Source organism: Carettochelys insculpta, chromosome 7 (assembly GCF_033958435.1).
Source record: "Carettochelys insculpta isolate YL-2023 chromosome 7, ASM3395843v1, whole genome shotgun sequence".
NCBI lineage: Eukaryota > Metazoa > Chordata > Testudines > Carettochelyidae > Carettochelys > Carettochelys insculpta.
The window spans coordinates 75,541,248-75,557,591 of record NC_134143.1 but is presented as its reverse complement, the minus strand read 5'-3'; the positions used below and the strand labels follow the sequence as shown (position 1 = coordinate 75,557,591).

Genomic DNA, 16,344 nt, shown 5'->3' with positions numbered 1-16,344 from the left:
TCCCGCGGGAGCCAGCGGGCCGGGCGTGCGGAGCGGCATTTGGTGCGCGGGCGGCGGCAGGGGGAGCAGTGCCCGGGCGCAGGCCCTTGCCACGCACTCGCCACAAAGAGCGGGCGCCTGGAGCTCCGCGGCCCGCAGGGAAGGCGCAAGGCGGGCGGGGCGGCGGCAGCAACCTCCGGGAAGGCGTGGAGGGAAAGCGAGCGGTACTCACCTCCCTTCCCGCGCGCGGGGCAGCGCCCTTCAGCGAGCCCTGCCCAAGGCCCCCGCAGACTCGGACGCGGCGCGGGGCGCACAGAGGAGGCTCTGGCGCCGCGGAGCGCTCCCTGGGTCGCGGGCAGCGGCGGCGGGGGCGGGGTCGGGGTCGGGGTCGGGGTCGGGTCTCTCCCGCGCAAGGGCTGGAGCTGGCGGGGCGGCCGAGCGCAGCGCAGCGCAGCGCAGCGGGTTGAGCAGGAGACTTCCCTCACCTTGCCAAAGCCAAAATGTCCGCAGCCTGCAGCTCCGAAAGGGGCGGCGCTGGCTGGCGCGGAGTCTTGGCACCGGCTGCTGGAAAGGCTGGGCAGGGGCGTGAGCTCCCCTCCGCCCGCACCGAGACACCGCCAAAGGGCGGAGAGCCCCGCGCTGCAGATAAGGCCAATTAGCCACCCGCGAGCCGCAGAGCGAGGGGCCCGCAGCTCAGCATGCCCTGCCCCGGCTCCTGCCCCCGCGCGCTCCTGGCCCTGGCTCTCCTGGCGCACTTCTCCCGCGGCTCGCAGGCGGGGGGCCGGAGGGCGCTCCCCGAGAACAGCCCCCCAGGCGCGCAGGGCCGGACGCTGCTGCTGCTGGATGTGAGCGCCAAGAGCCCGGTCCGGGTAACCAGTGAGAACTTCCTCTCGCTGCAGCTGGACCCCTCCGTCATCCACGATGGCTGGCTGGATTTCCTCAGGTAGGGCAGGCGCTGCCCCGCACCCGGCCCCGGCCCCGGCCCCGCTGAGCCGCACGTGTTCGCAGCGCCGGCAGCTTCCCAGAGACCTGCCAGCGAGGGCTGGAAAATGTCGGGCCTCGCTCGCCGCAGCGCCGAGCCGGGCGGGCTGGCCCCGAACGGCTCCTGGCGCCCGCCGGCGCTTCGGCTGCGCTCCCGGGGCCAGGGCAAATCCGCGCGCGCACGGGTGCCGCGGCGGCCCGCGGTTGGCCCTGCAGCGGCCTGGAGGGGGCAGTCCCGCCGGGGGCGCCCGTCCCTTCCCGGGGCAGGCCGGAGCGTGTCTGCCGCGCGGCTCCGTTACGCGTCCCGCCTCGGGAGCGTTACCAAGCGCCGGGCGCGGGACCCCCGCAGCCGCCGCGCTTCTCTGGCTCCACCGCCGGCCGGCTCGGGGCCCGGGGCGACGCTGTCGGAGGGACTGTGCTCCGGTGGCCAGGCTCGGGCGCTCCGGGTGCGGGGCGGGGAGGCAGCCGGGGGCGCCGCGGTCTCAGCCGAGGCGCACGGGTGGCCGGGCTCCGCCGCTTCCTGTCCCGAGCGGGGCCCCAGGTGCGCTGGCAGCGGCGCCGGACGCTCTTTCAAAGCCCGCACGAGGCGCGCTGGGCCGGCTGCGGCTGCGGCTGCGGGTCCGGCGGGAGCTCTCCCGTCCGGCGTCCCCGGAGCTGCGCGGCTGCCGCGGGCAGAGCAGCCCGAGCCGAGCCCAGCCCCTGCGGCGGCGCTGGGGCCGGGCTCCCCGGGCCCGATCCTGCCCCGGTGAAGCCGCTTCCCGCTGTTCCCGGGGCAGAGCCAGGCTCGAGCGGGGGCTGCCGCCAGCGCTGGGCGGGGACGGGCTCGGCTTTGCGTCCTGCGGGGAGCCCGGGCGGACCCTCCGAGGTCCGGAGCCGCGGGGAGGATCCAGGCTGCCCCTCAGCGCCCCTCTCTCCCTCCAGCTCCAGGCGCCTGGTGACCCTGGCCCGCGGCCTGGCTCCCGCCTTCCTGCGCTTCGCGGGGAAGCGAACCGACTTCCTGCACTTCCACAACGTGAAGAACCCGGCCAAGAGCCGCGGCGGGCCCGGCCCGGACTACTACCTCAAGAACTACGAGGACGGTGAGCCGGGCGGGCGGGTCCGGCTGCGGGCTGTGCGCCCGGCGAAGCGGGCAGCCCGGGCGCGGCTGTGGCCGAGCGGGCCCGGGGCGGGGGCGGAATCTGCGGGTCCTGGTGCTTGGCCGGCCGCGCAGCGGGGTGAGCGCGGCACAGCCCCGGGCTCCCGGGAACCCTCGCCCTTGGCAGAGCTGCTCCCTACGGAATGGGTGAGCGGCGTTAGCCGCGGCTGCCGGCCCAGTTCGGGGAGAGCCCGCGGGGCGTGCTCCGGCTCCAGCTCCAGCTGGGCCTGGGGGGAGAATGGGGCCGCTCCGTGGTTTGGGGTCGGTGCTTTGACTCCTCCGCCGGGAGTGGGGGGAGACCAGGGAGTGTGGTGCTGGGGTTGGGGTGCTCTGGGGTGCGGTGCTGGGGTTGGGACTCTCGGGGTGCGGTGCTGGGGTTGGGGTTGGGACTCGGGGTGCGGTGTTGGGGTTGGGACTCGGGGTGCGGTGCTGGGGTTGGGGTTGGGGTGTTCTGGGGTGAGGAGCTGGGGTTGGGACTCGGGGTGCGGTGCTGGGGTGATCCCCGGGCATAGCGGCGGCCCGTAGGACTCGGTGGTTCTGCGCGCGCAGGGGGCCGGAGGGCGCGGGCGATACTTTGGGATCCCGGCGAGACCGGGTCTGGTGCGAAGCTCCCTCCCTTGCACGGTAAAACCAGTTCGGTCCCGCGGCGGGCGGGATGGGTGAAGCGCAGGGCCTGGATTCGGAGGCCTGATGCTCCTCTCGGGCCCGCGATTCCGGAGGTTCAATGCCCGAGACGTCCCGCGTGCTTCTCTGCCTGGGTCCGAGGCCCGCGTGCGGCCCGGCGCCCATCGGGGTGGTGTCGGGGCGCAGCTTTCAGCCTGGTCTGGGGCCGAGGCATCTGCGCCCTCCGGCGCTGAGCAGGGCTCCTAGCTTGGCAGACCTGCCGAAGAGCCCGGGGCACTGCGAGGCGGTCCGGTGGCCGGGCCGGTCGCTTCGCTTTGTTCCCGTTGGTTGCTCCGAGGGCGGCGGGCGTCGCGGTTCCCCCGCCTGAGCTGAGCCCGGAGAAGTAGACCCGGCCCTGGTGCGCCCGCCGCAGCCGGGGTGGGTAGGGCGCTGTGCCCGGCGCTGCAGGGCCGGGCCGGGGGCTGCTCATACACCCACCAGTGGTCTGTCGGCGCCCGGGACTTCCTGGCCTGCTCCGGCCTGGCGCTCTGGGCGTGCCGGGGGTCAGTCGCCTTCTCGGCTTTCCGCAGAGCGGGTCAGGTCCCTGCCCGGGCCTCGCTGCCCCCGCGCTGCCCGTTCCTTCCCGTGTTCCCGGCGGGCCGGCCAGGTAAGGGAACGCGGCCCCCGCGCCAGGCCCGGCCGCTGCCCTTGGCTGGGAGCGCCACTGGGCCAGCGCTCCGTGCGCCCGCCGCCCTGAGCGGAGCGCGGCTCGGGCTGGGCGCTGCCAGTGCGGGACCCCGCTGAGTGCGGCAGCTGCCCCCAGGCTCTGCCCGCGCTGCCTCCTGCAACCCCGCGCAGGTTCCCGCCCTCCCCACCGGCCGGGCCGAGGGCGCAGCGGGCGCCCAGTTACTTGTGCTGCTCCCTCGCGGCTCCCCTGAGCGCTCTGGGCCCGGGCTCAGCTCCCCGCCCCGCCTACTGCCGGGGGGATGCGGCGGGCAGCCCCGTGCGGCACAGGTGCAACTCTGACCTGCCGCTGCAGCTCCGCAGCCCGTTCCCACGAGAGCCAGCGGGTCAGCCCGGCCCGAAGGGCGCGGGAGCTGCTGCTGACTGGCTGCAGCCGGCCGCTTCCCCGTTCCCGACCCCTCGCCAACGGCGGCGCCAGCTGCTTCGGCGGCTGGTCCCTAGCCTGGTGCTCGCCCCTTGCAGCGCGTCAGGCCGAGCACTGCGGCTGCGAGCGCCGAGGCGGGCAAGGCGCAGACAGCCAGACTCCAGGCCGGTCTCAGCGCACGTCTCTCCGGGCGCTGGCGAGAGCCACCCGCGGGACGGGTCCCGGGAGAAGCCCACCGGGATCTCCGCGGCGGGGAAGGCCTGGCCCTGGGCCTGGCCGTGCAGGGCCGGTCTGCGGCGGCTCCGGCCCCATCTCGGGACGCGGAGGCCCAGGCTGCCCAGCCCCTGGCGCGGCGCTGCGTTAGGCGGGCTGCGGGGCAGAGAACTGGCCCGGGCGCTGCCGGAACGCGGCCGCCCTCGGAGCCGACAGCCCGGCTCTGAACTGCCCGCCCCAAACGCCGCTGGCCGGCCTGGCACCGGAGCGGCCGGTGCCCGGGCGAACGCGGGTCGGGAGCTGGGGACCGGCGCCTGTTCTGGGGGCTCGGGGCAGGGGCTGCGCGTTCCCGTCCCCCAGCGGCACGGGCGAGGCAGTTGAGAATCGGGGCGAGCGGAGGGGCAGCCAGGCCGGGGGCCCACGCGCGGGAGACGCCGGGCGGTGTCTCCTCTCAGGGCCCGGTGGTGCTTCCAAACGCATCCGCGGCCCAGGTGCGGGTAGCGGGGTGCGCCAAAGGGCCCGGGGGCGGCGGCCGGGAGCCCCTGCAGCCAGGGAGGCCCTGCCCGGACTCTGCTGCGCTGGCTGCGCCGGGGGCGCGGGGCCGGGCTCGAACACATCCAGCCTTGGCAGGGCAGGGCTGCGGTCCGAGGAACCCGGAGGGAAGGCGGGGAGCTCCCCGCACGGAGAGGCTGGATGCACAGGGGACCAGCGTGCGCCGTGGTTCTGGCCTGGCGGGGAGGACTGCCCTGCTCTGGGCGCGTGCGCAGCCAGCACCATCCCGCCGCGGGCGACCGAGCGCCTGGCAGGGCTCCCGTGGCACCTCTATCTGTCCCGTTTTACTGGGTGTTCTGGCCACCCGCAGGGCAGGCCCCTTCCAGAGACGGCCAGGAGGGGCTGTGCAGGGTGGCCGGGCTCTCAGGAAGGACAGACCCTGCTGTTTGCAGCCAGGGCTGGAGGAGAGTTCCTAGGGGTCGGGGGGACCTCACAGGTACCTTTGGAAGGGTGCTGCAGGGCAGAGGGAAAGGAACGCCGGCAGAACTAGATTAGTGCAGGGGCTTTAGGGGTTGCAGCCTTGGGATCTGAGGGGCCCCAAAGGTATAGTTTATCGCCAGGCTCTTCAATTGGCTTTGGAGCTGGGGGGCAGCTGCCCTGTGCAGTGCCTGCAAAGAGCAGCCAGTCAGAGCTGCGCAGGAAGCAGGGAGCTCTGCCTGTTCCCACAGGAAGAGGGGGGCTGGGGGAGAAGAGCGGCTGCCCCCAACCCAGGCAGCTTCCCCACTCCCCTTCCCTGAAGCACCTAGCTTGGGACAGGAGCCCCGGGAGCGAGCCCTGTTCCTGGAAGCCGCTGGCGGAGCCCTGCTGCACTTGGGCCCACTCAGTCGGGGAGGATGGGCGGTGAAGGGAGCCAGCGGTAGTGGAAATGAGCCCAGTAAGGGGTGCCGCACCTGGAGGGGGTGGGGGAGCAGCTGGGCTGTGCACGCCAATTGCTCCGTTTGCCATGACCCCAGTTGATTTACTTTAGAAACTTCATTTACATCTGTAACCTTCAGAGGGAGACCCTGATGGCACATTTCCACCTACTGCGCTATGCTCTTAATCCAGTGTTGATGCAACAAATGAGGGTCAGGCCTGGCTGTGCTTCTATTGGTGAGTCACTGAACAGTGCTTTTCTGGAAAAATACATTGTGTTAAAATCTCGTGCATTAAGCCAGAGAAAGGAGATGCCCATTTCTTGTGAGTTCAACTTCTAATTTTAAAGTTATACTTCTAGTTCTTAATATTAATAACATGCTAACATTTTAACAGCATGTTAGTGTATTTGTATAATTACTTGTTTGCAAGATTTCATTGGATGACAGCCTATGAGTACACTTACCCTTTGACGTTACGATCAGAAATACAGTCTGGCACACCACACTTGAAACATTGCCACCCCAGGCCGCTGTAGAGAAGAAGCCCCTGCAGAGCCTGGTGGCCCATCCAAGATTTGGACAGTGCCTTGTCTGGCCCACCAATAGCGTAGCTGAATACCACTCCTATAGGTAATTAAAGCCACAGCTGGGCCCTGTTTCTTACTGCCAGTTATGTGCTGACACTGAAAGTGGTTTTGTTTGTTTTCACCACCACCCCGCCTTACAGCTGGTGCATCACATGTAGAAACTGACCTACAGTAACCAAGGCAATTGGTTACCTTGGTGCTTGACATCAGCCAGGGTGGCAGCGAGGGGCAGGGATGGACCATGCACAGAGGTACCCCCTGAATTGTCAGACTTCATCTGGGTGCAGCGGAATCGGCCACCTGTGGTGCAGCAGTGTGGGGCATGGGTGAAAGAAGCAGCGTGTTCAGGTCAGGAGCTGTAGGCTTCAGCCCCTGTACGTTTCTTTTCTCCCTTGCTTGTGGAACTTGCTCCCAGACCCCCTTACTTTGTGGTTAGAGAGGACTGGCTAGGCCACTCCAGCCGGTTCGGGGTGGTGGGTGTCTGAAAGGAGCCCCTGCATGATTACCTAGGGGAAGCTGTCAGAGATCCAGGTTTGGAACAGAGCGCTGAAGGAACCACTTCCATGTCCTGACCCATTCGGGGTCTCCCTCCTCCTTCTGGGCAGGCCAAACAGCCTCCTCACTGTGCAAGACTCAACCCTCTGGGCATCGGCCCTTTGGGTTCACGGAGCTCTGTTCAGTGACCTGCTGCAGACCACACACTACGCAGGAGCTAATGCATCTTACCCAGAGTGCTTTGCCACTCAGGGCAGCATCTTCACGACTGCTGGGTTTATTGGTCAGCTGGGACACAGCACAGCAATTCCCTTGGGAGCAGAGAGACCTGAAGGTCACAGCACAATCCGTTCTGGTTAGCTCAGAGCTCACCAAGCTGCAGTAAACTCCGTTTTCAGGCTCTCCGACTTCCTTACCAGTCCCCAGGTGAGCACGAACCCAGGGTGCTTCCAGAGCTCACACTTATCCCTGGCCTCACACCTGCCCATCTTTGTTCTTCAGAGAGCTATTCAGGTTCTCATGAGCCACTGGAGCTTGTATTGTCTCTGGCCTGAGCCAGTTCCTCCATCACCATCCACTCCACCTGCACGGGGAGGGGGGTGCCTGTGCTGCAGCCACCGCTTAGGTCAGCAAAATGTATGTTGCTCAGGGACATGAATATTTCACACTGAGCAACTTAAGTTACAATGGCAAAAGCGCCGGTGTGCAAACAGCTCTGTCAGCCTGAGAGCACCTCCTGCCAGCGTAGCTCTGCCACCCGTGGGAGTGGCTTTATTACAGTGCCTGGAGACCTGTCGCCGATTGGCAGAGAGCATCTTCACCACCTGTGCTGCAGCAGCACCACCGCATCCCCCCCAGGAGGGCAGGCACTGGTTGTGTAGACATGGCCTTAGCCTGACTGGAGAGCAAACTCCTTTCTTCTTCTCCCACTGGCGAGCCACGCGAAGCGTAGGAGGAAACTGAGGCCCACAAGCGTCATAAAAATAGTCCAGGAAATTCCCACTTTGTCAGAGAACTGTCACTGCTGAGGACTCTGTGATAGCAGCTCTGCAGCTGAACAATACATCGTCACTCTGAACATACCGTGTCCTGGAGGCAACACCATTTTCCTTTCAATATGTTTCTCAGTGTTAACACTGCAGGTAAATACTCGCTGCGTCCCTCTCTGTTGCTGCTGTTGTGACTGTGCTTTGGACTGTTCCTGTTAGGAATCAATGAACAATCACTTCTACCCGTGACCAACTTTGGGGGGAGCCCTTCCCCTGTGGGATTCCTGGCTGCACCGTGAGCGTGACACATGGCTGCAGCATCCCAGTCTGGGATCATTATTTGAGTTTAAATCAGAGACAATGTGTTGTGCAGTTTCAGAGTTAGTAGCACCGAGACTCGTGTAACTGGAACGTGCACACAGCCCACTACATTTCATGGCAGGTGAATCAGTGTTCACTGGCATCTGGGCGGTGAAGCTGATTAGCAGAGAGGGGTTTTTACCCACCCCCTGGGGGCGAGACCAGGCCAGTTTGTCCCCATCCCAGTGCCATTCAGCTTTTAGAAATTGGCTTTTGTGCCACTGTGCCACCCTGATGTGACAGGCCTGGTACCGGGAGCCCTCTCTCCATAGAACAGGGACGCTCCCGCCAGAGCCACCGAGCCGTATCCCATTGCTGGTGCTGGGAGGACTCCCCACGGGAGTGAGAGAGAAGCTCAGGCCTGATGCTCACCCCATCTTTGACACTGCTGCTGAAGCTGCCCGGGTAATGCTGACTGTGGGCACATAGGCGTTTGCTGGGTCTTGAGGCCATCAGCTTATTTCACAGAGACTCCCAGATGGCCATAAGCTGGGGCTGACTCCAGATAATGGATGTGCCTGAGATTGACTGGGCCAGTCACTGGGCCAGCTAGAAAGCGCAGACAGCACAGACATTTCAACCACAAAAGAGAAACACATTTTTGCAAAGTTTTTCCTTCCCTTGTTTCCTCACTGGCTTCAACCAGTAACCACGAGATGAAGGGATGTGTAGCCCAACCCCTCACCCAGAGAAACTCAGTTCACCAGGTATATTGCCAGCTACTGACTGAGTACTGACCAGCAGGAAATGAGTTAAAGGCTTCAGTACAACTCCTTCTGGGGGACAGCCCTACAGCCTACAACGTTTGGGCAAGAGAGCAGGAGAGGTCAGAATTTCAGGCTTATTTGAGATGAGTGGCATTTGCCGGTTTGTCTTTCAGTCTGAACACTGCACCAAGAGAACTCTTAAGACACAGGTTCTTTCCTACCATGAAGATGGGTAGGTATGTAAGTGAAAAGAGGGAGAGATTTAGGGACACATTTGTGTGTGAGATTTGCCTGACTAAGGGGCTAATTGCACTGGCTTGTTCAGATATTAAGCAACAGGCACTTTGCAGACTGTTCCTTACAGTACCTGCCAGTGCCTCTGAATCTTAACCAGAAACAACAGCAGCTGTTTCAGCCTTCCACCTCTCCTAATTGCACCAACTTGAGTGGCGCTTGTGCATTGCAGAATCATGTTCCCTAGAGATGAGGGTAGAGCAGCAAATTCATTTGCACATGTGAATTAATGAGTTCCCAGGTGCTTCCCATAGCAGGTCTATAAGAAGCACCACATGCAAACATGAAGTGGTGTTATGGCCTCAACCTTTCCCCTCTTCAGTACCAGCCTTCCAAGTGCTTCCTTGCTAAGCACCCCTAAGAGGAGCTGTGGGAGCAGAGGGTTTAAAGAGGAGGTGAGTTCAGGATCCAGCTCTGTGCTAAGCGAAGGCAGTAGCTAACCCTGCAACGTTTGTCTTGGGTAGTTTGTTTTCAGGACATAGTGTTTTGCCCTATGAAGTGGGGCTGCAGATACTGAGCTGAAACAGCCAGTACAATGGTGCCCTAAGGGTTTGGGTTTTGTCTGTGTTGTGGGGTTAGAAGGGACTATAATATTATGAGGGGCTCTGGCCCAAGCCAAGAGAACCAGTCCTGGGAAAACTGCTTAAAACTAGGCCACTCACAGCCCAGGCTGGGATTTCCATCTCAAGGACAAGACAAACCAAACCAGTCACAAAAGTACCTCTGCCAGCCCCATGGGCGAGCCAGAAGCCACAGAAGCAAACCCACAGATTCTCCAGCTATTCCTAATACCCAAGCCAGCAACCCTCCTTACTGAGAGTAGAGGCTCTGAAAGCCTGTTCTACCAAATCCACACAAATGCTTCCAGCCTCAAAGGGTCTAGCCATGTCCCCAGGTCAATATACCTGTCCATCTTACCCAAACAGCACACTGAGCCAGTCTTTTAGCACCTAAAGATTTATTAAGAAAGAGAGAATAGGGTGAGAGAAAAACTGGAAGTGGTACGTTGCATCCACCCATTAACACTGTTGATGGAGGCCGGAAGTGTTATGTGCTGCTTTCTGGAGTCTCCTGAGGATCCTTCTGAGAGCTGGGCTACCAGTAGGCACAGACTTAGTTCATGAGGAACAAAGAATCCTCAGTGCTATGACATCTTTGTAGCCTGGCCAGGTGAAGGGAAAAATCCTTTCTTCTTCATGTAGGCACTGGAGGATCACCTGCTCAGGTGGGCTGCTGTGGCACTGTGCCATTGGTCCCTGGGGTAGCCAGCATGCCCCAGTCCATTTCCATCAAACATGGAATTCATGTCGAGGTCTCTGTCCCTTTGTTCAGCCCATGTCTCCTGGCTGGGAGGTGACCACACCTCCCATTGTGAATCTCAGCTCTAAGACATTCCTGATACAGATACAGAGCCAATGTCTATAACCATGCACACAAAGATGGTATAGATATACAAGTAGCACAAACAGACTCAGGGCATTACCAGCTTTCACTAGATATTTCACTTGGCCCACTGGGCACAAGATTTGATGCAAACCTTGTACAGCGATCACAGAAACGGTTTGCTGCTCATTGTAAAAATCCAGCAACGTCACAGGGATGTTTTCTGTCCTTCCAGCTTATGGGTCAGCTTTCGACACGCTTCCTTCCCAAGTAGTGTGGCTCATACAAGTGACTGTTCACCAGTGAAAGTAAGTGGCAACAGTCTGGTAGGGCCCTTTTGTCTACTTAAAAACACTTGCAGCTGCCCGTGTCTGGGGAGATGGGGAGATACTGTGTTTGCCCCTCTGGCCATTGAATTGGAGCCCTTCTCCACTAGTTAAACAGAGCCAGAGCCAGAGCCATCTCACTCCCGTCTCAGCCTCCGGCGCAATAACATGATGAGTTGTTTTTCCCTGGCTGGCACAATGAAGCCTGTTTGGGACATAGCACTCCTGGGGCTAAGTGTGAGGAAAACAACAACCCTGCTCTTGTGTACCTGGGGCCCTGGTGAGGGGAGGGGAGGGAGCAACTGACGGTTGCTGCCCTCTGAGGAACGTGACTTTGGTTGTAGCAAAGTGCCCACCCACAGTCCTGGGGCTTTGGAGCATTGGAGCCACACAGGCAACCCAACCCCAGTGCAACTTGTGCAGCGAGCTGCTCTTGTAACTTCACCTGTCAGACCTGTGGCAACCACCTACCTCTTGGCAGAGTGCCTTTGCTGATGTCTGGGAAAGCTTGCGCCTCTGCCTGCCTGTCTGGAAGGTAACAACTGGGCTCTGGGCTTAGGCTTGCCACCAGCGCTCCCTCTAAGCTTTTCTGTCCCTGGGCAGAATAAATTTTATGTGGGAATGTGCCTCGCCAGTCGGAACAAAACCTGGCTGCAGAGGTGCAAAAAGTACCCATTATGTTACTTGAGTAGAAGTGTGGCTGCTTTCACTTCTGGATGCTTCAAAAACAATGAGAAGTCCTGTGGTACCTTAGACTCTGCACAAAAGCTTATGCTCCCAAATAGCATAGATACCCGCTTGGTCAGATGCATGGGTACTTGAGTACAATCTAGAGGTGACACGTGTGTGTACTTTTACGCAAGCAGTTTTCTGGGGGTGCTGGTAACTTGTATGTAACTGCCCGTCCCCCCAAAGCAGGTGCACTTTTACTCAGGTAACACTTTCTATCTCTGCCTAGCCGTGGGTGCTGTGCTAATCAGGCAGACGGCACTGCAATCTCCCCTGAGGATGCACAAGTGCCCAGCTTGCAGGGAGCGCTGCCTGCCACCAAGCCTGTGTTTTGGAGGGCAGTCCCTAAATGCTTTCCAGAGCTTTAGCACAGCTAGACCCCTGCTTGTCAGTGGGGGGAGAGAGCCCTTCTTCACACAACACCTGTGAGCCTAGAGGCAGGTGCAAGAAGCTGCAAGTTCTAGTCCCATCTCTCCCACTAACTGTGGGGAAGATTCCTATGCACTTAACTCAACTCCTCTGCACCCTTTCAGAAGGAATATGCCAAGTCCAGACTCTGGACAGTTCTGTTTGTAGCTTCTGCTCTAACTTCTAGGTCATACTCCCTTTTCAGAGCCTGGAACAGATACCCACTGTTCTCTGACTGTCTTGCAAAGCACTTCTCTCACCCCCTCAGTGGCTGTTCCACATACAGGTAACAGCATGAGTCCAATGCCAGTTATTCTCATCACCCGGAGAGGAGAGAGCTGGGCTGCCAGCGTAAGGTTAAACCCTATAATGAGCCAGGCAGGGAAAAATGGCTATGTGCTTGATCATTAAGTAACTAAAGAGCATGTGGTGGTGGAAACTTGCGAAGGGGTGGAATTAAGGGTCATTCTGGAATTTTGAGTGACATTTTTACCAGCACTGACTCCAATCCTTTTCAAGATGAAATTTGTGGCAGTATGCAAATCATTTGAAAACAGGCAAGTTAAATTAGTCACATCAAATCTTCTGCATCAGAACTGAGGTGTCCTGAATATTTGGTCTGAAAGGCAGTGTTGTTAACTCCTAGCATTTCTTATGTGTGAGCCTGCCCCCGCCCCCCCCAAATCCTGGCAGTTTTGAAAAGTAATAAGCTTTGTGCTCTTTGTGTTTGCCTCAGGGTGCTCACTTCACATTTGCCACAGTCTGGCGCCTCAAAGGTTCTTTTTAAATGTAAGTTGAGATTCTCTCAACTCCAGCAGAATCTCAACTCTGAGAGTCTCCAGCAGCTGGGGCTTGGAGAGAGCCTCAGTGTCTCCAGAGCTGTGATGAAATCCTGAGTATTCACAATACCAGTGTGTCAGCACCTTTGGGAGTGGGGAGAGTTTTGCCATTAGGGAAACCATGGGGCAAGAGCATCCTGCCAGCAGCACTTGGCCTGGGGTCTTGCTCTCCACAGACTGTAGCTGCAGAGGTATTGCTAGAGGTTTGGGAGCAGTGTTCCCTGTAAGCTGAGAAGTTGGGCAGCCACCCAAGAGAAAGTCAAATGCCTCCCAGCTGATTAGCAAAGCACCTAGAGTGCCCACAGCTGGCAGCCTGTGTTTCTGCCGGTGGTGCGCATCTGCACATTGGATGGTGTGCGTAACAAAACTTGTTCTGCACACAGATGGAAAAAGTTAGAGGTAACGTTGTTTGGGAGGGAGTATTTCTTGGGCAGAACAGCCCCAAGCTTTAGGCCTTGCAACAGGCCCAGCCCAATCCCTTGCACGCCACCTGGGGTGCCATAAGCAGGCCATGCTGTTCCCAGAGCACTGGAGACACGCTGTGCTGGGGGCGCTATGCACTGGCATGAGCGCACGCTCACACCAACCAGCCCCCGGGCCATCTGGCAGGGATCCCTAGGGAAGAGCAGGGGTTCTGCTACATGGGCTCCTCCTGCTTTTTGCCTGCACTGATGACAGGTGCCTGGCCTAGTCTCAGCGCTTGCTGGGCTGGGCTCAGTGAGGAAGGAGGAAGGCAGGGCAGGGGCAGGCAGGAAAGGGCCGTCAACAGGCTTGGCAGGAGGATGGCCAGCTGGGGCAGGCGGGGTCATGCTGTGAGGGGTGACGGAGGGTGTGGGACTAAAGGGGAGCAGGTGTAGGGGACTGGGCAGGCATGGAACAGAGAGGGGTAATGGAGAGTAGGGGCAGAATGTGGGAGGCTGCTCCAGGCTCCGTTCTCCCCTGCCCCTGCCAGCAATCCCAGGCTGTGCTGGGCTGGCTGGTGAAGTCAGAGCCGTTGCTCTTTTGGCTGAGATTCTTATGAATTCTTTGGGGCGTTTTGTGCCGCTGCCGAGGCAGCAGGATGATTGGCCCCCAGCAACTGTGCACCTCCTGAGGCCTTCCTGGCTAGCTGGGGTGGGGTGGGGGGCTCTGGCTGTCCCGCTGCATGGCCTGGGCAGACAGTAGGCAGTGCTGCTTTTTGGGCTGGGTACAGTGAGGGGCTGTGAAGTGTCCCCCTGGGGTTCCCCAGGGTGTTGTGTGCACTGTAGAAGTTGGAGAAGGGACAGACCCACTAGGTCCCTTGGAGAAGCTGTGCCAGGGCCAGTGTAGGGCAACCCACCCTCCCGCCGCCCCCATGGTAATTCAGGCTTGGTTCAGAGTTCTGCTGGAAATGCCCTAAGCAATTGCACTCATCAGTGAGTTTCCCTTGTGCGGGTCAGGCCAACACCCAGCATCTGGCTGACGGGAGCGGGCATGGTGCTGTGTGCATGCAGGGCGCTGCTCAAGATAAGGGTGGACTCCTCCCATTTCTTATCTCTAATTTCTTCAATTAGAAGTGATCTTATTACGGAAGTTGCCCTGGGGCCGGAAGCCATGGTGCAATCAGACAAGGTAGATCCTGGTTAGTTGGTTATTTACGGGTTGATGCATGAGACATCAGAATTTTATGCAGAGGTATTTGACTGATTCTAGTACAAACTCTGTTTTTTTTAACATGGACTTTTTGACGTGTTTTATACATCTTTCTGTGCAGGAGAGCCTCATCTTCTGCTCAGAGACTCACAAATAAGCACACAACGCCACACAGACACGAATAACTAAATCCACCCAGGTAACACTTGCCTCATGTTGGCAGCCAGTGTAAACTAATTGTGATCCTAATTGCATACTAGTGTGTAGACAGGACACTCACTAGGCATGTTATAAAACCCTGGACAGACAAACTGCCGCGAGCTTTTCTAGACTCACCCAGTGTTTTACATTTTACAGCTTGCAGTGTACTGTCATGTTTCCCCGGGGACCAGTCGAACACGAGTTTGGTCCCTGAAGGGAGCTTTAGGCGCCAGTGCCTCATCTGACTCATTTCCATAACCAGGGATGTTCATTTCTCACTGCTATGTAATACAGTTTTTGACAAAGTTGTGTTGTAAGACTGCAAGGGTAGAGGAAGTGCATTGTGGGTCATTGTTAATGCAGTCACTCCTTACCTGTGACTGCTCTAGTCTTGCAGAGATGATTGGCCAGGTCCCCAGAGGCAGCCAAGGAATGCACAGAACCAGTCAAGAAGGGTGTTTGTACAAGGGTGTTTTCAAGCTGCTTTTGTGGTCCCTGATCCCAGGCTGTTTGTGCGCTGGTCTGGCTCCCACGAGGAGGTCAGCGGAGCCTGAAAGATGTTCTAATTTACAGCAGCAACCAAAGGTCCTAACAGGCCATCCCAGCAGCAGGGATGTGGGGACCCCAGCTATGCCCCTTTGCACAGGAGAAAGGGGTGCTGGATGGCTCAGCCTGCTCACTGTGTTCGTGTCCAGCCGGCTGTTTTGCTGGCTGCAGGATTATTCTGTGTGCTTTGGTTTTTCGTTGCAGTGTGCAGGGTGGTGGCTCTCTGCTTGCGACTGGTAATCAGCCATAATGATTACTTGCCTCTCGGACACTGGGTCGACTCTTTAGCTCCCTCGCGCGGTGGAGGCAGCCTGTGGGTTGGCAGCTGCGTGTGGTCACATTTGCTGACACTTGTGCTAGAGGGAGCTCTCTGCGGGCTGTGCTTGGGTGCCAAGGCCGTGCCCAGGGGCTAGGGAGCAGTAGTGCGGCACCACCCGTTGCCCCCAGTGCAGGGAGTGCAGCATAGGCCAGGCATGTGGGTCTCTGCCTGGGGTCAGCCAGCAGGGGTTACCATCTAGTGAGGGTGGCGCTGGGCTAGGAGCTACATCCACCCAGGGCTGAGAAGGTGTCTGCCTGTGGGGAGACCCTCTGGTGGTATTTGGCCCTGTGGCCACAGTACACCTTGGATTCCCCCTTCATTTATGAGGACACCCCCACCCCCTAATGCCACGGAGAGTTTTGTCCTGTAACTAGCCGCAGCTCACCTGACCTGCCACACGGGTGTGCTCACTTCATACTGCATTCGAGCTGCCGTTCCCCGAGCCTCTCTGCTGCACAGAGTGCACACAGTCTGCCCTGAGCTCTCAGACCAAATGCAGCGGCTGCCCCAGCACTGCTCGCAGAGAGTCAGCTCCACAGGGGCTGTTCCTTTTTGGATGGAAAGATGCTCCGCATGGCCTTTTTGCAGGGAGGCGAAGGAGAGAATCTCTTTGGTTGGTCCAGCTTGTGCTGGTGAGAGAGACAAGCTTTGAAGCCACGCAGGCACAAGCAGAAGCCAAAGCGCCTGTCCAGTGCAGGCTGTCCCCAGCAGCAGCAGTGAGCATCCCAGCCTCCCAGAGCTTGCTGCTCCCTGCCGCATGCCTGTGCTTGGCAGTCACGATAGCAAGTAGGACATCTTCATGTCATGCGAGGTGTGATGCTGAGCAGGTCAAGAGTGACTTCAGGGCTCTGGGGGCATGGGTCAGGGAGTTTGGGGCGCAGGTGGTATTCTCTTCAATCCTGCCTGTCAGAGGTAGGGGCCCAGGCAAAGACAGGTGTATCCTGGAGGTGAATGCTTGGTTGCGTAGATGGTGTCGCCAGGAAGGCTTTGGTTTCTTTGACCACGGGATCCTTTTCCGGGAATGACTGCTAGGCAGAGATGGCGTTCACCTTTTGAGGAGGGGGAAGACCATATCCGGAAACAGGCTGGCTAACCTAGTGAGGAGGGCTTTAAACTAGGTTC

General features: G+C 59.7%; 1 protein-coding gene across 4 annotated transcripts in view; it reads left to right on the top strand.

Annotated features, from left to right (window-relative positions):
• Positions 1-418: 418 nt before the first annotated feature.
• HPSE2 (heparanase 2 (inactive)) overlaps positions 419-16,344 on the top strand; it is a 225,299-nt gene continuing 209,373 nt past the window's right edge. For all 4 annotated transcript variants that reach the window (XM_074999988.1, XM_074999987.1, XM_074999991.1 and 1 more), the window contains exons 1-2: positions 419-922; positions 1,882-2,039. In XM_074999988.1, coding sequence (XP_074856089.1) covers positions 678-922; positions 1,882-2,039 — 403 coding nt within the window. In that variant the 5' untranslated portion in view covers positions 419-677. The remainder of the gene's footprint in view (positions 923-1,881; positions 2,040-16,344) is intronic.